Here is a 24,329-nt window from a genome sequence, read left to right as displayed (position 1 = left end):
TACTTGGGACTATGACAATAAAATTTTTCTCACGTGACATTGGTTTCCCAGCAGGAAGACTCACTACTGCACACACTTACTTGTTTTTTGGTTGCAGGGTATTTAATATCAAGAATCAACTCCTTTATTTCCATTTCAAATGAATCTAAAATAAGAGAATTAGACTGGAATGTTCAGTTTATTCTACAAAGATGTTTCTATAGAAGACAAACTGTCTGCCATCCTAAAGGAGTCGGCCCCCACACCATACTGCCCCCAGATGCGCCCCCCTCGCCTCACTCGCAGTGCCCGCCCGCGCTGTCCCTCTGCCTGATGAGAGGCACCTACCCAGCTTGGGGGACTTTGCTCTCAGCAGAGCCGCCAGCTTCTTCACTAAGTGCAGGTCCTTGGCTCTTTCACTCTTCTTATCACTAAAATAGTGAACACAAGTCATTATACAACGTGTGTTTGTTCCTTCTAACCCTGACGGAATCCACCTCAGCTTTTTTCTATTTATGTTTCCTACTTAACTTTAAAGGGACCAGCTAGTGGTCAAACAAACCACCAAATGCTAAATATAAAACAAAGAAACAAAAAAGCCAAAGTAACAGACCAGGCCAACCGTGCACAGCAGTCGGCAGTACACGAAGCAGCTCTTACCTCAGCGCTAAATGGAAAGGCACGTTCACTGCCTTCACACTTGCAGACACCGGGTCAACAAGACAGATCTGGTATGTCTGAGGCTGCCAACTCTGACTTGTCACATTGTTTAAGCCCATGATTTTGTAGCCAGGATACAACAGCCTACGGCAAACCATACACAAGTGGGTAAGACTCAGCAGGAGAAGAAATCCCACAAGGTGCTCCAACTGCAGCTCCATCTTCATCAACTCAGGGGCACTCACCAGCCAAGTAACCACTGATACCAGGGGGCTAAGTGAGGCACAGCTCCATCTTCATCAACTCAGGGGCACCCACCAGCCAAATAATCACTGAGAACAGGGGGCTAAGTGAGGCACAGCTCCATCTTCATCAACTCAGGGGCACCCACCAGCCAAATAACCACTGAGAGCAGGGGGCTACGTGAGGCACAGCTAACTCAGACAGAAGAGGTCTACTTCGAAGGTTCTAGGAAACTGGATGAACACAATCAGACCCACAGTCCAACGGCAAATAAGGTGCATGGCCTTGCTTTTAATCATCACTGGGAAACTCTTATGGTTTTCCCTTTGGAAGTCTTCAAAATGTAAGAAAGAATGGCTTACAAATGGCTAGAGCAAGCTCACTTAAGTCATTGGCTGACTGTGGCATTCTCAGTAATATTTCATTGTTATGTAACACATGATCCTCATTTCTATGTCAGGCACTCACAGGGAAAACATGCCCGACAGAGCATTCTGCAATCCTCCAGGCCTTGTCATCTACTGCTGCTTTAAGGAGTGCTCCCCTGCATTCCTGGGGGGGGACAGGATGGGGGGCCCTGGCCTTGCAGCTCACCTGCAGTGTTTACCCACGTTGAAAGCTCCCACTCTAGGTCCTTGCTGTGTGTTCCACACTTCCAAAATCCCCCTTCGTGGTGCGTAGATCACAAGGAACTGAGCTACTCGACTGGGCCCTTGAGCATTTCCAAAGGGGGAGAAATCCCCCTTTTCGGGTACCCGTTCATGGAGGTCCTCTACAATCTGAATCCATCCGACCTGTGCATCCCGATACCCTTGCCAAGAGAAAGGGAGCTAGTCAGTGTAGGCATCTGGGCTCCACAGTAGGTCCTCAGGCACTACCGACTACTTAGGGGAAGGGAAGACGGGAAGTACATTATCTTTTATTATTAGAGACCTTAAACAGAAAAGATAAAAAAGAAAAGAACAAACAAACAAATAGAAGCTAAAATCAAACTGAAAGCTAGATATGTAGGATAATAAAATGCATACATAAAATAGACTGTGTCTTTTCCTAAATAAAAAAATATAAACCTTTTCTGGCTATAACCTGTCACCACAACGTCAGATTTTAATACTTTCCCATGTATATTTGCTTCAGATCATTCTCTTCTTTAAAAAGGAAATATTGCAGACATCGTCAAGTCTACCCCTGCCTTTGCTCCCATTCCCTTCCTAGCCTCTCTTAGAAGAAAACAGATCTGGGGGGAGTCCTAGCTTGGCTTGTTAAGACATAGTCAAGTGGCCATCCTGCGAGCCAAGCTCCTCTGTGGTACAGGAAGGGAAGCGGGCAGCACACAGAATACACAGACAGCTGCTGCTGCTTCGCTGGGGTGGCCCTCTTACAACTAACACCTGTGGGAAGGACAAGTGGCTGAAGCAGCTGGAGAACACAGGCAGCAATGCCAGCAGCAACAGTGGCCTCATACAGGGAAAGGCAAGTGACAGGGTCAAGGACCCAATCATGACCCAACTGACCGGAAGTGCGGGGGGTGGGGGGAGGAAGAGTAGGAAGAGGGGGAAGAAGAGGAGGAGGAGGCTGAGCCTGTCTGTGGTGTGCAGGAGACTCCACTGTGAGCACTGGAAACAACTAATGCAAGCTAACCACACAAAGAGCCACTGCTTTAATTGATGATGTATCAACTAACTGCTACTCGGATGTTACTGACTTGAGTTGAGAGCAGAAAGAAAAGTCAGAGAGGACTAAACACTGTTACCAATTAAAAGCTGAAGGATGATGAAGTCTCTCAGTTACTGAGGTAAAAGTAAGGCAACTTTTCCTCCATTTTATAGGAAGTACCTTTCCACATCCGTATTGCAATTCCCCGGGCTACGTCCAATAAGATAACCCTGCCAAAGTCATCCGTGACTGCTGCCAGGGTGTGACAAGGAGACAGGCAGATGCTCTCTCCGTGGCGCCTAGAATCCGGGAGTCCAAATCTGACATTAAAAAAACAAACAGAAGCTAAAATCAAACTGAAAGCTAGATATGTAGGATAATAAAATGCATACATAAAATAGACTGTGTCTTTTCCTAAATAAAAAAATATAAATCTTTTCTGGATTAATACTCCATTATAGTTTATTTTTACAACATAAAATGCAGAAAAGACACATTCCCCCAGCACTACCCTGCAGCCAACTGCACCGCAGGACACTGTGTCTCAGCACACGCGTCTTCTGCTCCCGTTCACCAGTGCGCGCTCTGTGCTAGAGAGCACACCTTGCTGACACTAAGACGTCTGTCTATCTGTGAGGTTCACTCTCCCGTCTGGAATGGTGAGGACTGTGAGAAATGCCTAGGGCACTCACTAGGCACTCCTGAAGTGTCTCTAGTGAGTCTCCAGATTAGATGAGGGCTCTGGCCTTGAACAGAAGAATGCTTTGACACATCTATAATGAGATGGCATTATTGGGAGGTTGTGAATATTACAAAGGGACACCGAATTGAAAGCTGTAGGTCACTGAGGAATGTCCCTGGAAGCCTTATGGTCTGTGGAGACCTTTGGCCTTTTCCTGGGTCCCATCTTTCTGGACTTGATTAAGATATCCGGCTCCCCTCTGCCGTGTTCCCACCTCAGGACAGTCTGCCCCAGAACACTGGACTAACTGACAACAGACCAAACCCTTTTGGAACTGTGAACCAAAATAAATTTTTCCTGTTGTAAGTTGTTTTTGTCAAATACGTTGATTTCAATAACACAAAAACAACTAACCTGCTGCCTAAAGCAAGAAATTTCTTTTTCTGAGCAGTTTCTGCGAATGTGCTATTGGCCTCTAACCAACTTATGAGAATTATCAGTGCGGCAGAGGTAAAGAGAAGATGAGAAGGGAGGAGCTCGCACAGAAGAAGGCCTTGAGCACAAGTGCTCAAACTCTGTCACGTGCATGTGACACAAAAGGCCACATTGCTGAGTGAATTCAGAATTCAGGCGTGTTATAGCATGAGGTAAGAGGAAAGGCTAGGACACAGGTCAGCAGTGCAGTGCTTGGCCCACATGAAGGAAGTCCCAGAACTGCCAAGAATAAAGTGGCTGGAACCTCTGTTTAGAGAGTAATGAATCCAAACCTAGAAAACTGATTTTACTAACAGTTCATCAGTCTACTTTCTCTAGGTGAAGAACATCTTTAGAAAGAGGACTTGGAATATTACTTCCTTTATGGTGGCATTCTATATAATGAGTAACAATTAAAAAGCAAGCCATCTCTTCCAAACAAATTAAAGCAGCAACAACAAAAGCTGCACTCCTCAGACACACTGATCCGTTCTCCAGTAAACCGGGAAGGACATCCAAGCCGCCATTCTGGAGGCTCACCCTCCTCAGGGAACCCATGTTCTAGTTGAGAACACAATCCCACGTGAGGAGAAATTCTCAGAAACCCAGAGTCACAGAATCAGAAGATCAGCTGAGGGCCCCAGGTGAGTGAAACCCTAACAGGCCACTCAAAGCACCCCATGAGAAAAACATGGTGGACTTGCCTCACAGCTAGTGGGGTGGCCGGCTCCATCTTGGGCTTCTGCTTCTGGACAGTTTCTTCTTCGTGCTTGCTTTTCCAACCAAGCCAACCACTGCAGAGAGCGGACACGGGTGAGTACTAGCTTCAAGCGTCTAGCACAATCAAGCCGGATCCAACCCAGAACAGCTAAAATGCATTCATTACCTGGCGGCACTGAAGAGGGCAGAAGTCAGCTTACTGGCAACAGCGAGGGCAACGTGAGACAACAGAGGCTGCGTGCTTCCCTGAAAAACAGACACACAGAGAAAACACAGGTGAGACGTGTTCCTAGAGGAGCCTTACATAAAAACGCAGGTTCCAAAGCCTGCAGCAGGAGCTCTTCCTGGAGGTGGCAACCTCAGGAGCCGCACGATGTACAATCAGTGCTAGGATTAAAGTAGATCCACTAGAGGCACAAGGAGCTCCTGTCAGTGAAATGGCCTCAGCAATGCAAACTAACACACTGGGGAGCAAGAACTGCCTGTTGTGCTCAGCTGCTGCCGGCCTGTGACCAACCTTCAAGGTTTCTCTCTTTAAACTGTAGCTTAGTGAAAACCAAGGCCAATAAGACAACAGCACTGTCCAGCTGTGCTGTGGACTTCCCAGCTGTATAAAACTTCCTCTTTGCTTACTTTTTAAAAAGTAAATATATATTTATATAAAAGAAAGATAGTTCAGCCCACCCAGAGAAGGCTACTTTTTATGTGAGAAGTGCTTCTGAATGTAACACCTAACTTCTCTATTTTAGGAAACAGTTTTCAAAGCCTGTATCCATTACAACGGGCAGCTTGTTCTGTCTCGCACTTCCTCATTTATTCCAATCCCTGGAGGGTTGACATAATTAACAACTAGCAGTTGCACCAATATTTAAACAAAGCTCAGCTGTCAAAGAACTCAGGGCTTCAGAGACCACAATTTATTGGTTTTCCCTTGGGTGTTTTGTTGCTGACATACACACACATACACATACACACACATACACACACACACACACACACACACACACACACACACACACACACACACACACACACACACACACACACACACACACTGTGGAGAACAGTGAACAATGCCTCATGTAGCCCAAGCTAGCTTCAAACTTGCTAGGTAGTAGAGAATGACCCTGAACTTTTGATCTTTCTGCCTCCATCTCTCCCAGTGCTAGCATTACAGGGATACACAGCACATCGCTTATATGTTGCTGGAAATCAATCTCAGCTTCAGACGTGCTAAGGAAGTGAAGTACACCCGGTGCTTTGCCCTGGTTTTAAGAGCTTCTCAGCTAATTTAAGTAATGTAAAAGAAGCTTAGACTGATGACACAGCACAGCAAGTAAAGGTTCATGCAGCCTAAGCCTGGTCACCTGAGTTCAATCACCAGACCCACAGACAGAAGCCGGATGTGGCAGTGTGCATCGGTAATGCCGGCACTCACACAGGCAGGTGTGAGGCCAGATGTGGCAGTGTGCATCGGTAATGCCGGCACTCACACAGGCAGGTGTGAGGCCAGGTGTGGCAGTGTGCATCGGTAATGCCGGCACTCACACAGGCAGATGTGAGCTGGGCCTTGAAGGCCAGCTACAAGGAAAGAGCGGGCTAACAAAGTTATCCTGACTCATACACACATGGAACACATGCCTGCAATCAGACACCCACACCCACACACACATACACACACTCTCTTACACACACATTCTGTCTCTCTCACACAAACTCTCTCAGTCTCTCTGTCTCTGTCTCTCTCTTCCCCATACTCTCTCTTCCCCCCCTCACATACACACACACACACACATACACATATGAGAGTACACTCCACACAATCACTTCTGTACACAATAATTTCTTTAATTATAAAAATTTTTTTTAGAAGAAATTTGTGATTAATTCTAGCTTCAGGTGAAACTTACAAATTTAATCTTTCTAAGGCTATGTTACTATATCTAATTTTTAGGCAAATTAAACAGTTCAGAGAGGCTCTACCCATGATGAAGCTCATACCTCTAGAGCATAGAAGAAGCCAGTGAATGGACTGGAGCCCACAGTGATGTACTGAGACATGGCAGGTGGGCTGCTTTTAATGGCTGCATTAAATCCACCTATATTGGAAGCAGTCTTCATTTGATCAAACGGTGACAGAGTCATAATACCTTATAAAAAGAAATAGAAATAAAAAAGACTATAAAAACCAGTTTGAATACATTAAAATTACTACATTTAAACTATTATTTTACTTGTGTTTTCAGTTGCTACTTAGTTTTAAGTCAAAAGTAATTTGCAAAACTACAAATATCCACATTAGAAAGTGCTGATGAACATCAAAGCACCAGACTGACCCGCCTGTAGCCCGCTCTACCTCCATTACTTTCATGACTTCCTGCAGCCATGCTGCTTTCTCACTAACTGCTTCAACTCGCCACCCCTGCTATTCCTCCTCTACTTATCAAGCACCACTTGGGTTTCTTATCCCTCCCTCTAGCTCAGATCCACATTCCATTGCAGCCCCTCCCAAAGGACTTGCACCAATCTTACTCCACATGCTCCCCAGAGGAGACCTTAACCTCAGAGTGCCTGAAGTTTCTGCTTGGCATGGGTGTCCCAGTCAGATGTGGCTAGCCTGGTCTCTACGGCAGTACTGACTTCCTCAGACCTACACACTGCTCTATGCTGTTGGCTGCTGAATCTAAAAGAGCCCTGTCTTTTGTAACAAGCTGTAGAGCTGTGCTTCAGGCATGTGAGGTAAGACAGTTTATTGAGTGCCCTTCTCTCTCGTCCCGCCAAGAGCCACTTCATATTCACTCTTCTCATTAAGAATGACGTAAATCTTACTTGTGGCTGAGAAAATGTTCACCTATAATTGTATTTCCTTAGCTGAGATTTTCCCGTCGGGGTTACAGTCTTGTTGAAAGTTTTCCCTGAACACAAGTCCTTTCCATACTGTGAAACACACTGGACTCCCTCTGCACATAAATCTCCATTAAGTCAAACTCATTCAACTTCCACATCTCCCTCAGTATCTATGAGGACCTCCTTGCCAGTGTGACAAGTGAACAGTGCCTGCACTGAGGGAACACTGAGTGGCTAGGGGGCAGTGTTCCGGGCAGGGGAGCAGCAACCCCAGTATTTGCAGAAGGCTTCAGAAGCTCTGAGGAGCCAGATTAGCACAACGGGATGCAGTGCGAGGGGCTAGGGGCAAGGCCCACAAGCAGCAGAGCAGGCAAAGGCCCAGAGTGGAACTGGGAGGAGGGGGAGTAGGTACAGAGTGAGAAAAGAGCGGCAGGTGTCAGGACAGGAAATCTACACTTAAATATGGAAGGTCAAGTTTGTACAACCAGCAAAAATGTTCAGACTTGTAGCATAAAGAATAAAAGAATGTGCAGCTCCCAGAACTGACCAGGACCGGCTGGGATGAACAGTAGACATGCTGTGATTTTTAGTTCTTGTTAGTTGTTACTTTTGAAAATAGGACATGGAAACGTTTACTGTGAGGCAAACCTTCCCCAGCCTGGCTCCTGTGCTCACCTGTCTCCCCCAGCTGCTCAGAATAAGGTAATCAGGAGCTCCAGGCTGCCAGATCCAGAGCACCAGCCTCTTTTGAATGCTGCTGTTTCACAGTACCCGCCCAAGACATCTGTATGTGCCATCGTCCTACTGCCCCTGAGCCTCAAAGCACCTCTATGTGCCGGAAGTCAATATGCAAAACCTAACTTGGGATCTGTGTGATCTGCCCCCCTAAGGATCCTCCTTATTCTCCTTTCAGTGAACAACCTGCTCATCCACACAGCTGCTTCAACTCAAGGTGAAGGTGGCGCCCAGGGTTCCGTCACTCCGGAGAAGAGTGGGGACCTGAGTGACTGCATGACAAACTCTAAGCCCCTACTCTCACGTGCTGAACGAGGCAGCTTCGCTTCCTTTCCCACACCTCTTTCTAAACAGCGCCCAAGGGGTGTTTTTGGTCTTGTGTATTTGTTTGAGACAGGGCCTCTCTGCATAGGACTGGCTGCCATAGAAATCACAAATTTAGAATAAGTCACCTTCCTTATGTTCAGGTCTGACCCTTCTGTACATGTCCAACCTGGCTTCCTTCCTCACATCCCTGTCAGCCACACTGGTCTCCCTGGTTTCCAAGCCCTCTGAGATCTTTGGGGTCCCCAGGCTGACGGTGTGGCCTCTGCTGAGGATGCTCTGACTACAAAGCTTCCCAGAGCTGGCTGCCCCCTCCTCACCCTTCCTGTCAGTCCAGCTGTGTTCTCTGGAGAGCCTGTCCTTAGCATCTGTGTGCACACTTCCTTTACTCCAGTTCTTCACAACTGTAAAATTATTTTTGTTGCTACTTCATAACTGTCATTTTGCTACTGTTATGAATTGCAATGTAAATATCTGATGTGCAAGATATTTGCCATGTGACCTCTGTGAAAGGGTTGTTTGCCCCTACGTTAGAATTGATGCTCTGGACCAGTTAAACTCTCTGCTGATTTCCGCCACGATGCCTACTGGTGTTTTGGCAGCACCACATATGCTCATTTGGTTCCTGTTTATCAGCAAAATACAAGCTTTCTCAGGGTGGTGTCTGGACTGCCGTGTTTCCAGCACCGGCACCAGTCCCTAAATAATAGGTGCTTATTTACTTATTGAATGAGTTAATTAAGAGCTTTATGTAAAGATGTAGATAAAGTAGTTAATTGTACCGTTACTGTTTTCATGTGTAGGCTGGGGAGTAAATGAATAGAATGATGTTTTCTAGCCAATCATTTTCTCCAGCCAGCTTCAATGTTCCAAAGTCTAATTAGCAGAGCAGGGGGGAGACCCTGGCCTAACTCAACACTTTGGAAATTGTATGTTAACATTCCTCTTAGCAGAAAGCTGAAGACACATGAAGTGTTTACCGACAGTGTCCCACACAAGAATGGTATCCAGACTATGCAGACAGAATCAGCAGGCCTGTGTGCCAGGCGCTCGCCAGCCCTCCACAGAATTCCTGCCTTCCCTAGAGCAGGCTTTCGCCAGTGCCTGCTGACTTCTGCCCGCATTCAGACAATAGGAGCTCCATCAGGAGACGAGAGAGAAAGGGCTCCTTCCCTGAAAGTTGGCCATGCCTGAGGAAGAGTCATCTTGCTCCCAGGCATCTGTTCCATCACCATCTAAGTGTGAAGATGGCTCCCTGCCTGGAACTCTCCAGGCTTAGCTGTGGTTAACAGCCTGGCTCTTAAGAAGTCCCCATGAATGGACATCGCTGGTGCTTACACAATAGCAAGTCTGTACAGCATCTTTGTAAACAAACCTTTCAAGTGCCTCTTTCAACCTTTCAAACCTTTCAAGTCTGTCTCTTGTCCTCCGTTAGGACAGAGGCTGGCAACGCCCCTTAGTAAACCTTAGTGAAAGGAGTTGGTATTACATACTATTTATAAGAACATGCCTTCCCACATGACAATATGCATATAACTTATGCACTTACACACAGGCAGGGAGCTAAACACCAATGATAAGAACTTCTGGAGAGAAGAAAAGTTTTTGTTGTTCTTCTCTATGTATTTATACACTGTTCTCTTCTCTATGTATTTATACACTGTTCTCTTTTCTATGTACTTATACACTGTTCTATTTGTTTGTTTTGTTTTTCAAGACAGGGTTTCTCTGTGTAGCCTTGCTTGCCCTGGAACTCACCTGTAGACCAGGCTGGCTTCCAACTTATACAAATCCACCTGCCTCTGCCTCTGTCTCTGCCTCCCAAGTGCTGGGATAATGGGCATGCATGTACCACTAGTGCCCAGCCACTGTTCAAATTTTTAACATACACTCAACAATGGAAAGTATTTTAAGATAGTATTTCTCTTTCTATTTTCACTTTTACCAACTTAATTCAGGAGCGCATTACTTCTCACTAAGATTAGAACAGTCTTCTTATTAGTGTTTTCTTTGTTTGTTTGTTTAAAATTTAAGATGAAGTGTGGCCACATTGCCCCTGCTGGCCTTACATTTGCTATATTCCTATAAGAGCTGGAACTCTAAGCATGTACAAACATATCCAGCTTCTCCTGATAGTGACCGTTAGACTAAGACAGACTATTCCCAGTCTCTAAACTGTCTTCAGTGTTTTTTCTACGGGCAACGTGAGGGCACTACCCTGATAACTCAGTGGTTCTTGACACGGCTGAGATGGCCCATTCCTCTGTGTAAGTACACAAGGCCTTCAAGGCTAGGTCCCTGTCTTGTGTCCCTGGCCTCCCTCTCCTCAGCTCCCCGGCACCCACCCCAGGCCAGTGTGTGTGTTGGCTAGCGAGCTTGATCTTTTCTGGTCAGATTCAGTCAGGTCGTTCAGCACTGGGCCTGTGTCTTCCTCCTCGGGGCCTACTACAGTTGCTCTACTCTTCCCTGGATCTTCATTCAACTAGCCTTGCACTTCTGGACAAGCCAGGACTTTTCATCCCTGTGTTTCTGCCTTAGTCTGTTTCTTTTCTTTCTTTCCTTTATATAATATTTATAATTATATATAATGTTAGAGAGACAGACAGTCAGTCAGTCAGTTATAATGAGTTGTGTTCTATAATGCAGTCTGGCTTCAAACTCCCATTCCTTCTTCTGCTTGGTCTCCCACGTCCTGAGAAGACAGGTGTGTATTACCATACCCAGGCTCTGATATCTATATTCTTGAACTAACACAATAATCCCTCAAATACTCTCATGGGAAGAAACCTGCTTGATTTATTTTGTGTTGGTCCACAAGGTACATTTTACAAGACTGATCTGTAAGGTCATTACAAGAATCAGAATGTCACAGACAAATGGCATCAAAACTGCTACTTTATCTTAAAGACATAAGCTTTGCTGAGAATAACTGAAACTGACTTTCCGGTGTCTCACTAAACTCAGTGGATTTCTTTTTCACGTAAGAATTAATGTCAATTTCTAATAAATTAGATACTTCAATAAAAAAAGTCTAAGAATAAAACTAAAGATAGACTAGCAATGCTTACCAACACTAGCATGGTCGACAATGGTGTCAATATCTTGAAGACCCCACTTCTTATAAGCTAGCGGTGGTGGTTGTATGTTCTCATTGCCTGATGCTGCAGCTGTCAAAAAGATCAGACAATACAAGCAATTACAATGGACAGAATGACATCTTATCAAAAAGACATCTAATTTATAAGTTACTGTCCTAAAACATCAACTAACAACAAAGCGCAGTAATAAAAAAAGGCGTAAGATGAGATTTCCTCATGCCATGGCAATGCACACAAAACACAACTGTCAACAGACCCTTGTAGCAGGGCAGTGGTGGTGCATACCTTTAATCCCAGCACTTGGGAAGCAGAGGCAGGAGGATTTCTGAGTTTGAGGCCAGCCTGGTCTACAGAGTGAGTTCCAGGAAAGCCAGGGCTACACAGAGAAACCCTGTTTCAAGGGCTACACAGAGAAACCCTGCCCCCCCCCCAAAAAAGACCCTTGTAGCTGTCCTACATGAGCAGCAGGCTTCGTCTGTGGCAGACAAACCTGCATAAGCCTGTAAGCTTTCAGCTGTCCAACCAAAGACAGAGTTCAATACCATAAAAGAAGCAACTTCTCCCAAAGGCAAACTTCAACACTGCCTGAGAGCATTGGGTTCCAGCTGGTTTTGTAAACCAGTGCGTTTAGAGAGGTCTGGGGTATCCACTGATCCACTCGACCCACGAGACCTGGCAAATAGGCCATTCTTTGTTATATTCTTACACACTTAAGAATACACATTTCACTCTTATACAAATAAATGGGGATGATTGTGGTTAAAAAAAAAAAAGGCCAATAATACCATTGACAGAATTGTCTCAATTACTTCTTCCTGCTTTATTATTAGAAATCTTATAGACAAAACATGGTCATTCTCTTTTGGTAAATATATAAGTGATTATTTATTTGGAATAGCACAGGATCACATACCACAGTCTTCCTTGGCCCCCCAAAGTGGTGATTATCTCACCAATCTGAAAATAATGAAGCCATAGTAGGCTAAATGTAAACAATTTCAAAGACAATGAAAATAGGTATAAAGACTCAAAGTATGCTGCTGTGAAGGAAAGCATGGACTACTGAAAAGAGCCATAAAACAAGGACTGGGGATTCCCCACCACACTGCTCCGAGACAGCCTGTCCACTGAGGAAATATTACACCCATATGAAGGCCTACTTCCCCTGCAGAAGGAACTGCTTGGTTTGCACCTTACGGAAATGTAGACTAAGAATTTGTCCTTATTGTTGCTAAGCAGCAAACATATCCTATGGAAGCTGTTCTCAGGGGGCTGGCAAGATGGCTCCATCAGTATCCCACACATCACGAGGACCTGGCACGTAAAACCACATGCAGCAGCAGCCACATAAAAACCACAGTGTGGTACCTACAATGAGCCTGATGAACCTGCTGGCGGGGGATGAACACAGGCAGATCCCTGAGCCCACTGGCCAGCTAATCTTGCTGAACCAGTGAGTTCCAGGCTCAGTGATGGATCTGTCTTGCAAGAATGAATGAATAAATGGATGAATGAATGAAGTAGCAAGTAGAATGAATGAGTGAAGTAGAAGAGTGCTGAGGGAACACCCTTGCTGCTGACCTCTGCACGCACACGCCCCACCATCACCACAATGAGGCTTTTTGATTATGATTATCCATGCAGTTTTCCCCTTTAAGTCCTCACACATGCAGCTTGAACTCCCAGCATCTCTTCATCGACAAGTGTTTCCAGTAAAGAGGCCAAGCTGAGCTGCCGGGCCCTCTCTCTCCTGAGAGAGAATGTGTTAACCCAGGCACCTCATCTCTCAGTGAGTGGGAGGTGATGGAGCCAGAGGATCCTACTGCACGGATCCCATGGCTTCTCTCCTAGGGAGAGGTTTGCTGGCTGCATCGAATCCTCGCCCAGCCACGCTATGTTGCTGAGTGAGCTGAAGAGAGGCTGCCACACCCACTGACAATACCTCAAGAGCAGAGGCTCCAGCCCCTGCTTATGAACAGCCTGCAGGAGGCACCTCGCTTGTGTGAGGAGGCCACACTGAATAAAACTATCATCACCAGAACCTGCACACTTCTTGCCAAAAAATTACCTTTTGCTACCTGGTTTCGACAAGCTCGGAGAGACTGGAAAAGACTAAATCCATCAATGGTCACAATGGCAGCTGGATATAAGATGCTCAGTTCTTCATTCTGGGGAAATAGAGGAAAAAAACCTTTTCTTAAACAGATACAACAGACATCCTCCTTTTTAAAAACGCCGAGAATCATATTTAGTTAAAGGCTACGACTAAACAGTGAACTCTGAAACAGAAATCCGGAAAGAATCAGCAAAATGAAGTAGGAGCTACCTTCAGAACACTTTCCGGTCGAAGACTCGACTTCCTCTCAAATATAGCTTTTAAATGTCCTAGGAAATGGTTTCAGGAGCTAAGATTCTGTTTTAGTTCCTAAGAAACACCCATTATAAAGATGTAAGTCAAGGGTTAAAAACAGGAGCTGATCGGATGTGGTGGCACATGCCCATGATCCCAGCACTCAGGACACAGAGACAGGCAAATCTCTGTGAGTTGAAGACCAGCCTGGTTTTAGGACAGCCAGGACCACATAAGAGACTGAGTGTCAAACAAACAAAACACCTCAACACCTCACAGACATTCACCTGAAACCAGAGGCCTGTCTCAATACTCATTCTCAAATAAATTCATATATATTTGCATAAGTCTATCACACATGATATTTTATATGTACATATATATATATATGATGTCTCTAGTAACCAGTGCCACAGCCATATTTCATCTATCTATCTATCTATCTATCTATCTATCTATCTATCTATCTATAAATGTCCACACCTTTGGCCTATATCACAGTATTGAGTGTGATGCCCCTAATCAATGCTAATACATTAATTAATTAGCTAACTAATACTGTTACATTCCTGAGGATTTAACTCAAGTCTTATACACCAGGCAGGCATTTTGTCAATTGAGCTTCATCTCAATCCTATTTTTTCCATTTTAGTAAGCACAGAGACAAGATTTAGTTTTGTTTTTTGTCACAATCTCCTGCTTCAGTAATTTTTAAAAATCCAACTTCAAGCAGGGCAAGATGAGATATGCCTATAATCACAAACTAGAGAGAGGACTGTAGATTCCAAAGAAACACCGAACCCCCAAACAACAAACAGACCCCACAGCTACCCTCCCTGAGTCCAATCCTTCAGGCTCTGGCCTGTGGCTGCACCACATGGGATTGCCTCCTCTTCAGCAGAGTCAGAGCTCACCCTTTCTCTAAGTGGGTAACTTATTTTGACTGCATGATTGATTAGTTATGTTACTTTTTAAAAATGTACTTATTTATTATATGTAAGTACACTGTAGCTGTCTTCAGACACACCAGAAGAGGGCACCCAATCTCATTGCAGATGGTTGTGAGCCCCCATATGGTTACTGGGATTTGAACTCAGGGCCTCCAGAAGAGCAGTCAGTGCTCTTTTTTTTTTTTTTTTTTTTTTTTTTTTGGTTTTTGGAGACAGGGTTTCTCTGTGTAGCCCGGGCTGTCCTGGACTCACTCTGTAGACCAGGCTGGCCTCGAACTCAGAAATCCGCCTGCCTCTGCCTCCCAAGGGCTGGGATTAAAGGCGTGCGCTACCACTGCCTGGCACCAGTCAGTGCTCTTAACCGCTGAGCCATCTCTACAGCTCTAGTTATGTTATTGATTAATTCATTCTTAGATGCTGACAGACAAAAATCTAGTTTCATGTACTCATTGCTTCTCTAACTTCTGTAATCTATTATGGAATTTACATCCATGTATTCATACAGTATATATCTGTATATACGTATAACCTCTTTAGGTTCATAGATCTGGATGCTTGGTCACCAAGGAGTGCCACCACTAGGTGGCTTGGAGTGGGTGTGGCCTTGTTGGAGAAACTGTCACTTGGGGTGTGGGTGTTGTTTCAAATGCTCCAGCCAGGCCCAGTGTCTCTCCATCGTCCTGTGATTTGGATGGAGAACCCTCAGCTCCCTGTCCAGCACCGTGTCTGCCTGCAAGCCGCCATGCTTCCCACTACGGCAACAATGGACTCAACCTCTGAAACCGTAAGCCAGCCCCAAGGTAAATGTTTTCCTTTAGAAGAGTTGCCATGGCTGGGCAGTGGTGGCACACCCCTTTAATCCCAGCACTTGGGAGACAGAGGCAGGCAGATTTCTGAGTTCAAGGCCAGCCTGGTCTACAGAGTGAGTTCCAGGACAGCCAGAGCTACACAGAGAAACCCTGTCTCGGAAAAAAAAAAAAAAATTGCCATGGTGTTGGTGTCTCGACACAGCAGAACATCAACTAAAACGATCACCTTAATACAATTCGGCACTTACAAAACTCGAAGACTGGTATTGAATTTAGCTACCAATTATCTCTTGAGAAGACGCCAGCTCAGCAAACTGTGCCATAAGACAGATCTCTTAATTTTCCAACAAAAGAGTAAAGGAAATTGCTTCAAAACAATGACACTGTTACTTCCTTCCTAACTGGTTTTTACATATATGGATATTGTATCTGCATGAATGTCTGTGTATCACAAGTGCTCAGTGCCTGCAGAGGGCAGAAGAGGGCGTCAGATGCCCTGCAACAGAAACCGCACATGGTTTTTAGCCACCACGTGTCTTTTGGGAAGACACATTCATATCTGGGTCCTCTACAAGAGCATCCAGTGCTCTTAACTGCTGAGCCCCCTCTCCAGCCTTGCCACTTCACACTGTTACAAGGTAAAGAGCATAATTCCTACATTACCTGCTCGGTCACTCCAGGGTGTCTGGGGATTTCATAGGTCCTGCATTTGAGCTGAAGCACTTTGTCCTCATTCAGAAGTTGTGCAAGCAAAAGCACTCCACTCTAGAAACAAGCAGAGAGGGCCTTGCTGGTTTTCTGGACACTGCCAATCCCCTACAGTCTCCCGACGCTGGTCCTCGCTCTTCACAGGGTACAGACTCTTCTCTTTCTTCTATAGACAGCTCCTCCCTTGTCCTGGCCCCAGCCCATAAGGCAGTGCTTCTCAACCTGTGGGTCCCGACCCTTTTGGGGGTTGGATGTCCTTTTACAGGGGCAGCCTAAGACCACTGAAAAGTATATTTACATTGATTCATAGCAGTAGAAAATTTTCAGATAGGAAGTACAAGTGCATTAGGAAAGTTGAGAACCACTGCTAAAGAGTCAGCCACTCATCTCTGCATTCACATTCAGACTACCTTCCTAGATTCCCACCTGCAGTCTTGGTAATGAAGTCACAAGACAGTAGGTGGGATACTCAGCCGTGCAGTTTGGCTAGCTGTCTGCTACTGAAAACCCAGCTCACCTCAGTGTAGAACCGCACATAACCAGATGTAAAGCCCACCACAATGCAGGTCCAGTCAGGGCGCCCAGTGGAACTCCTGTCACAAAGAAAAGTGATGATTGTAATGGCTCGCCATCCAAGCAGAGGAGGCAGAAGCCTATCTCATCCTTACCTCTTCTGACTTGCCAGTGGGATGCACAGAGCACTGGTTACATACTCCCTACAGACAGAACAGAAGCATAATCATGAGCTTAGTCACTGTGCTTAGCAAGGAAGTGGGGAGGGAGTGGGAAGAGAGACAGTGGGGGCAGGGGGACAGTCTTACTACGCAGCACTGGCTGGCCTGGCATTCACGACATAGACCAGACTGACCTGGAAAGTCAGGAGAAATTCATCTACCTTTACTTTCTGGGTGCTGGGGATTATTGGTGTACACCACCATACCTAGATTAATTACTTATTTCTCTATAATTTAGTTAAGAGGCAGTAGATGCAAAATGACATCCTGTGTGTCCTGGCTGGTTTTGTGTGTCAACCTGACCCAAGCTGGAGTTATCACAGAGAAAGGAGCCTTCCCTGAGAAAATGCCTCCATGAGATCTAGCTGTGGGGCATTTTCTCAATGAGTGATCAGGGTGGGAGGGCCCATTGTGGGTGGTGCCATCCTCTGAGCTGGTAGTCCTGGGTTCTATAAGAAAGCAAGCTGAGCAAGCCAGGGGAAGCAAGCCAGTAAGCAGTACCCACCCCCCCATGGCCTCTGCATCAGCTCCTGCCTCCTGCCCTGTGTGAGTTCCTGTCCTGATTTCCTTTGGTGAAGAATAGCAGTGTGGAAGTTGAATAAACCCTTTTCTCCCCAGCTTGCTTCTTGGTCATGGTGTTTCATTGCAGCAGTAGAAACCCTGACTAAGACACTGTGGACCATTTTTATGTGACTTTTCCTTGTTTCTCAGGTGATCTGACACCCTCATTTGACCTCTGAGGGCAAACACAAACATTAAAACACATAAAATTAAATAAATCTTTAAAAATATTTTTCTTATTAGTTTGTAAAAAAAAATCATAAGAGCAATAAAACAAAATCTGCTACCCAGTAAAGTTGTGATAGACACACACACACACACTCATACATACACACTCACACACAGTTTATAAGCAATGAAATAGATACATTACAAACAAATCCAGTTCATACATTTAACACACAAAGAAACAAACAAGGGAGCTCGCACCTACCCTTCCTCCGCACTTACGGAGCCGCTCCAACCGACAGCAAACTGCATTTCCTCCTTCCCTTTATCACTGTGCTTCCATTTTGCTGGAAAAAACAATAAAAGATAAACTTACTTATAGATTTCCATCTTTCTACTTTGAAATGTTGGGATATACAATTATAAATATAAAATTCTGTAGGAACTGACTTGGACATTTATTATAGGTAATGCATATGTTTTAATTTGCAAAAGCATTTTATAAGACCATCTGGTCTCCCAGCCTGTAGTCTCTCCTCCCTCCAGTTTAAACCACAGCTTACTACTCTAGTCAGAGTTTCTGTAGAATAAAGTTACAAATGCTCGTGGACCATCTTACCAACTTTACTTATACGACTACTTTTATTTTCAAATGGCAGGGGAAGGTTTTATATTAGATTTATGCTATGAGAACGAATTTTCTCTGTAAGACTGCCCACAAACATTTTATATACAGTCTTATTTTGTTCTAGGAGGTTTTTCATAATCTGTGTATCTCCAAATCTTAATATTTAATCTTCAGCAAAAATACATGAGCTAAAAACTTAGGAACCAAGTGAAACTTTACAGCCCTGTGAGTTTTCAAGCTGCACCAAGCCCCTTTCCCACTGTTGTAAGGGGCCAGCTCCAGCCCTTTTCAGTACTGAGAATCCCTTGCAAGAACTAGTGATGGTCAGTACTATCTTGCAAGTGTCACAGCACAGCTAAAAAAGTGGCAACACAGAAAAAACACCAAGTCCTCTGGGTCTAAGGAGCTGGCTCAGACCATAAACTAAAGGCAGATGCTTGAGAGCCAGCGAGGCAGAGACAGAGGATCCCAGCCAGTCTCAGCTCCAGTCTCAGCTCCAGTCTCAGCTCCAGGCTCAGCAAGAGACCCTGTCTCAAAAGCTAGAGTGAAAAGCAACAGAAGACACCACCTAACATCAACCTTTGGCCCCCACACACATGCACAGGAACCTACACATCTATGTGCACACACAAATATACACATGCCCCAAAAGGGAAAAATATTCCATTAAATGTAGCACGTAGATTATAGGACCACCATGTAATACAGAACAGGAATACCTCTGTTTCCAAGTCAGCTTTCTGTTTCAATCTCTGCACTAGAGTGGAGGCAGCAGAGAAGAGAGGGTACTTACGCACTAAGAACGCGGCCTTCTGCTCCCGAGCTATAATCATAAGGTCACTTGTTGGAGATAGGGATAAAACACATTCTTGAAGCCAGGAATTTTTTTGTGTTTTAGAAGTATTTCCTTCTTCTTCCTATGCATAAAAGTGCAGTTACTATAAATGCACAGACTCTAAAGAGCACTGCAACCATGCCTGCCTGTCTTGAGTTAAAGGGAGAGGAAACTCCCCATTCTTCCACACCAAAATATGTTAATGACAGCCACCAAAGAAAATACAATGCAAACATATCTGTTCTGAAAAGTAACACAAAAGCTTTACATATAAATAACATAGCATTAGAGGAATGCCACACACACACACACACACACACACACACACACACACACACACACACACACCTCTCCAGGAGTAACTCAGTATTAGGAACGTCACTAGGCATTAGAAGGTCATTAGAAAAAACCTCTCAGGTCATTAAGATAGCTGGGCAAGCAAAGGTGCCTTAGCCCTGAGTTCACTCTGCAGGATTGACATGTTAGAAGGTCACACATGTACTGTGGCATCAAAATCACAACACACACACACACACATACCCCTTTCAGCTATCTGACTCTAGCTATCCAGTGGTCTACTCTGAAGACAACGGTGAACTATATTAATGTCTGTTACTTCCTTTGACACTCTGTACATACAGGCAAATGTATTCACTGTCCTTCCCTCCCTTTCTCCTTGTGAGAAGGCACATAAAATAGATGCATACTTTCTTCATGCCACAAGAAACTTCTTTATTCTTTTTGATGGCTTCATATTCTTCTGTGAAAAGAACACTTAAAATGTGGGATCCCGAAACTGTTTGGCTTGCCTCTAAGGCCTGCAGCCTCTGGCATAGTTTACACATGCTCCCCTCATGTTGTGAGAATTTGGAGCCTGAACTAAGAAGGCGCACACACAAGACATATTTCTAGTCAAGCTCCTTTTAAATGGAGTTCTGTATCTCCCTTACTCTCTCAAGAACATCTTTATACAGAAAACCAGAGAGTTATCTCCACAGATAAAAGTCAGCTGAGATGACAACTGCCCTGGGTCCATAGTTTCTACAAGAGCGTGGTCCTTTACTCATGCAGTATCTGAGGCTCCTCAAGGTGGCCTCTGTGAGCCGAGGCTATCGCACCCTATAGCCTTCCCACTAGTGACTGAGACCCAACACACTAAGGCTTGGGTCCTTCGTGAAAGTGAAACCCCATCTTCAGGCGATAGCCTGGAAAGAGAGCAAACCACAGAGAAATATTAAATATTTGATTAGAAAACAGTGATAGCTCAGGGATTACAGGCACACACCACCTCACCCAGCAAAGCCAATGCTTTCTCTCTCTTTTTTTTTTCCACGTGTAAGAGGTTTAATTGAGAGGGAGTAGGGGGTGGTGGTGCAGAAAGAGAGGGGAGAGAGAGAGAGAGCAAAAGAGACCAATGCTTTCTCTTGAGGTATTTTTTAAACACACTTCAAAAGCTTTTCTGCCTTTTCTCCTCTGTGATGGTTTTAAGAATAACGCCTGCATTGACTCAGAAAGAGTGCCATTATTGGACATGGAGTCTGGCTGAAGTAGGTGTTACCTTGGTGGAGGAAGTATGTCATAGGAGGTTTCAGAAGATCAAGCCAGACCCATTGTCACACTCTTGTCCTGCTCCTGTGGATCCAGATATAAAACTCTGAACTACCTCTCCAGCACCATGTCTGCCTGCACGCTGCCATGCTCCCCACCATGACGATAAAGGACTGAACCTATGAACTATCAGCCAACCTCTGTTAAATGCTTTCCTTTACAACAAGAGCTGCTGTGGCCTGGTGTCTCCCCAGCAATGAAGCCCTGGGACACCCTCTATGTGCAATTCCACAGAAGCCATGCATGAATGTGTCTGCAAGAGTTCCTGTGTCAGAACTTTCAAAGGCACTTCAAGTCAAAGAGATATAATTTGACAAAAAATACCAGGACAGGGGCAATAAGGAAGTCGCATCCCAGGCTGGACCACAATGAACTAGTGCTAGCTTCACCACGAAGCTACACTTCCAGCTTCTCAACAGGCAACACACTGTACAGAACAACAGGCAATGCGCCACACAGAACAACAGGCAATGCGCCGTACAGAACAACAGCCATGAAGCCCAAGGCTTCGGTACACATTTGGTAACTGGCAAGATGCAAGCTCACTGTTCACTTTGTACCTTGAGGGCCTTTGCCTACCAATTAAATTCCTGTAAAAACCTATCCACAATAAGGGAGCACAGACACTAATATTGCCCCCTTGAAGCCAGTGATCCTAAAACAACACCACTAACTGGAAAGGTGGTTAATTTCCCAAGTGAGGTGAGAAATTAAAAAGAAAGAAAACAAAGCACCCCCACAGTTATACCGTCACTATAAACGTGAGCCTACTGGGAGAGGGAAGAAAGCTGCTTCAGTGCGGAGAGCTGCCACAGAGCGCCTGGAGAAGGCACTGTCTCTAACCCAGGCTGCTTCATACACTTAGCATTCTCCTTTCTTTGGTCTTCAGGCTGCAAAGCTGTCGGATGACTCGTTCTTCCAAGGTGTGTCTGATGATAAACCCACTGCACCGTGACCAGCCTTCAGCTGCAGGCGGCTGCCCCACGCTGATGAATCATTGCTTGCTGGTGTCTGTCGGTGTCTCCACTGTGTGAAACGGCTACCACCTAGCCAGCAGCAGCTTCGCAGTGTGCACTTTTCACTGGGCTAACTTTCAAAGCTGTTTATACATTCTAGGGGTGCCAGTAACACCCGGTGTTCTCAGGGCCTGTCGGCACACTCGTGGTCGGTCTAGCAGATGGCCACCCAGACTCAGAGAGACTCACTCATACCTTCTGAAAGCAAGAGAAGCCAAGGTCTCCATGGTGTGTCACGGTAGCCTGCTTCTAATTTATGTTATGCCTAATGCTTTTCAAATTCCCATTCCCTTCCTTCCTTGGGGGAAGGTATAATGGGATTTGTCTCTAAACAGAACTCTACTACAGAACAGTTCAAAATACTAGTCAGAAAGAGCAGAGATGGCAAAGCTATGCTGTCCCTCAGTCAAACCTACAGCTTTCTCACTCAGCGCGGAGAGATCAGAGTCCAAACAGCTCACGTTAAAACAGTCTTTTCAAAATCAAAATGGGGCAAAGCATGAACTCTAATTTGGTTATAATTTTTTTAAAAAGCTCTCTTTTAAGTAAAATTAGTGACAAAAACTTACACTGTGAATCTCAATTTTTAAGATTTAAGGAAGTAATTTTACAGTTTATAATTAATTAATTTAGGATTATTGATTTAGGATTATTTATTATTACTTTCTCTTTATTTTTATTTATTTTTATTTTTTGGTGCTAAGGATTGAGCCCAGAGCTTTGGGTCCCCCAGACAAGTATATCCCAATTCTACTGTTATGTCTAAACTACTTACAAATCAAGTGTCCACTCGCCTGCCCACTCAGTTGGTAACGATAATGATTATTAGTGTTAGAGACTGAAATGCTTACATTTTTATGTAACGTCTGAGCTTTCTGCAATAAGCGTGGAAGTAATAACAACAGAGTTGTAAAGCTAACACTCATGTGTCTCTGTCTCCTGGATAAATATTTCAAACACTCAATAGTAAGTCTCTTTGCTCCATCGGGTTCCATGTGATCAAAAAGCACCAAATGATATTTACTCAGAGACCCTGCCACTCAGTTCTTAGACCAACAGACCAATAAATAGGAACAATTAGTATCCAGTTTAAGTAGAATAGATCTTACAGCTAAATCAAATGCTAAGGGCTTTAAGTTGCTATCAGATTTTAGAAAAAAAAATAGATAGTAGCATGTACTTACCAAAATATTTATAAATGGAAAACATAAAGAGATGTCCAATGTCAACCACAAGTGAAATAAAAGATTGAAACGTTAATGAGCATTTACACTATTCTAAGATTAAAGTATGCTAGTATACTAGGGGTCCAACAATTTAGAACATACTTACAAAGGATAAGAACCCCAGAAAAAAAAATCAACAACACTCACGCATTCATTTCTTAGTTTTCTGTTTCCCAGCCTTTGGCCTTTTAAATGAATGCAAAATAGACACTAGCACACTACTGATGGGAAGTAGTTGGGGGCTGGGAGTGGTGTAGTGGCTGACATGCTTGCTGTGCAAGCATGAGGATCCTCGGACTCTATGAGACCATCAGGTGGGTAAGCCTGCCTTGAACTGCAGCACTCTGAAGACGGAGGCAGGACCCCTGGAGTAAGCTGAATAGCCAGGCTAGCCAGATGAGCTATAACAGTGACTGCTAGGTTTAACTTAGACCCTGCCTTGACAAACAGAGTGAAGAGCAACTGAGGAAGACACCTGATGCCAACCCCAGGCCTTCATGAGCACTCATGTATATATACACACAGGCGCGCGCACACACACACACACATACGTATATACACACATATAAATATGTATGTATATGTATATATGTATGTGTATATATATATGCAGCCAAAGATAGAATATATATGTACATACTCAGGCATACCACTCAGGCGAGAGATACTCTACAATTATCTCAAGTGAATGATACTCTAAGAACATGTAATCACCAATTTCTGGCCTAAAGCATGGCCCCTTTAAACCAGCACGCTCTGACGCCCTAGCAGTCTGGCAAATCCTTACTGCCCTGGACAGCCGTATCATGTTCCCCTCTGTAGAACAGATGAGCATACTTCAAAGTAGTCTGGACAGAAATTCTCCAGCTGAGCACTGAGCTGGACCTTGAGCAGAACTCCCTGGGTCCACTTCCTGCCTTGTCTAATCTGGCTACAGCAGAGCCAGCCAAGTCTACCCTTCCTACCACTTGCTCTAACGCACCAGTGAAACCTTTCCAATGTAGTTAGTGTAAGACAGACAAGACAGCCATTAGAAACAGCCCAGGAACTACAACTAGGTTTCTGTGTCCCAGAGCAAATCGAAGCACAGGAAGGAAGGGACCGCACTAACAGCAAACAGAAGTGGGCACAGCCTAGTGGAGAGCCTCCCCTATCCCTCTCCACAGCCAGCGGCCCCTAGTGGAGCTGGTTCTGCCAGCCACTCTCTCACGGGGGACGTGGCTCTCACGCAGTCCTGCTGCACTGATGTTGTCAGATGAGTGTTGCATTCCACAGAGGAGATAAGAGGGAGGTTAAGTGCATGTGAAAGTGTATTCCG

At 44.8% G+C, this 24,329-nt stretch overlaps 1 protein-coding gene and 1 non-coding gene across 4 annotated transcripts in view; both read right to left on the bottom strand.

Annotated features, from left to right (window-relative positions):
- Rab3gap2 (RAB3 GTPase activating non-catalytic protein subunit 2) overlaps positions 1 to 24,329 on the bottom strand; it is a 79,491-nt gene that overhangs the window by 34,359 nt on the left and 20,803 nt on the right. For 2 of the 3 annotated variants that reach the window (XM_031337855.1, XM_031337864.1), the window contains exons 3-17: positions 19,120 to 19,243; positions 17,964 to 18,045; positions 16,904 to 16,951; positions 16,753 to 16,828; positions 16,191 to 16,292; positions 13,487 to 13,586; positions 11,389 to 11,487; positions 6,416 to 6,564; positions 4,581 to 4,660; positions 4,399 to 4,488; positions 2,719 to 2,858; positions 1,477 to 1,693; positions 640 to 783; positions 328 to 410; positions 81 to 145 (exon numbers count right to left, since the gene is read on the bottom strand). In XM_031337855.1, coding sequence (XP_031193715.1) covers positions 81 to 145; positions 328 to 410; positions 640 to 783; positions 1,477 to 1,693; positions 2,719 to 2,858; positions 4,399 to 4,488; positions 4,581 to 4,660; positions 6,416 to 6,564; positions 11,389 to 11,487; positions 13,487 to 13,586; positions 16,191 to 16,292; positions 16,753 to 16,828; positions 16,904 to 16,951; positions 17,964 to 18,045; positions 19,120 to 19,243 — 1,599 coding nt within the window. The remainder of the gene's footprint in view (positions 1 to 80; positions 146 to 327; positions 411 to 639; positions 784 to 1,476; positions 1,694 to 2,718; positions 2,859 to 4,398; positions 4,489 to 4,580; positions 4,661 to 6,415; positions 6,565 to 11,388; positions 11,488 to 13,486; positions 13,587 to 16,190; positions 16,293 to 16,752; positions 16,829 to 16,903; positions 16,952 to 17,963; positions 18,046 to 19,119; positions 19,244 to 24,329) is intronic. The other variant, XM_031337872.1, reaches the window with a different exon arrangement.
- On the bottom strand, positions 9,116 to 9,246 carry LOC116072121. Its single transcript, XR_004111320.1, has one exon. It is a non-coding gene; the product is annotated as a small nucleolar RNA SNORA36 family (small nucleolar RNA).

Source organism: Mastomys coucha, unplaced genomic scaffold, assembly GCF_008632895.1.
Source record: "Mastomys coucha isolate ucsf_1 unplaced genomic scaffold, UCSF_Mcou_1 pScaffold1, whole genome shotgun sequence".
NCBI lineage: Eukaryota > Metazoa > Chordata > Mammalia > Rodentia > Muridae > Mastomys > Mastomys coucha.
The sequence above is the reverse complement of the archived record's forward strand: the minus strand, read 5'-3'. Positions and strand labels throughout refer to the sequence as shown.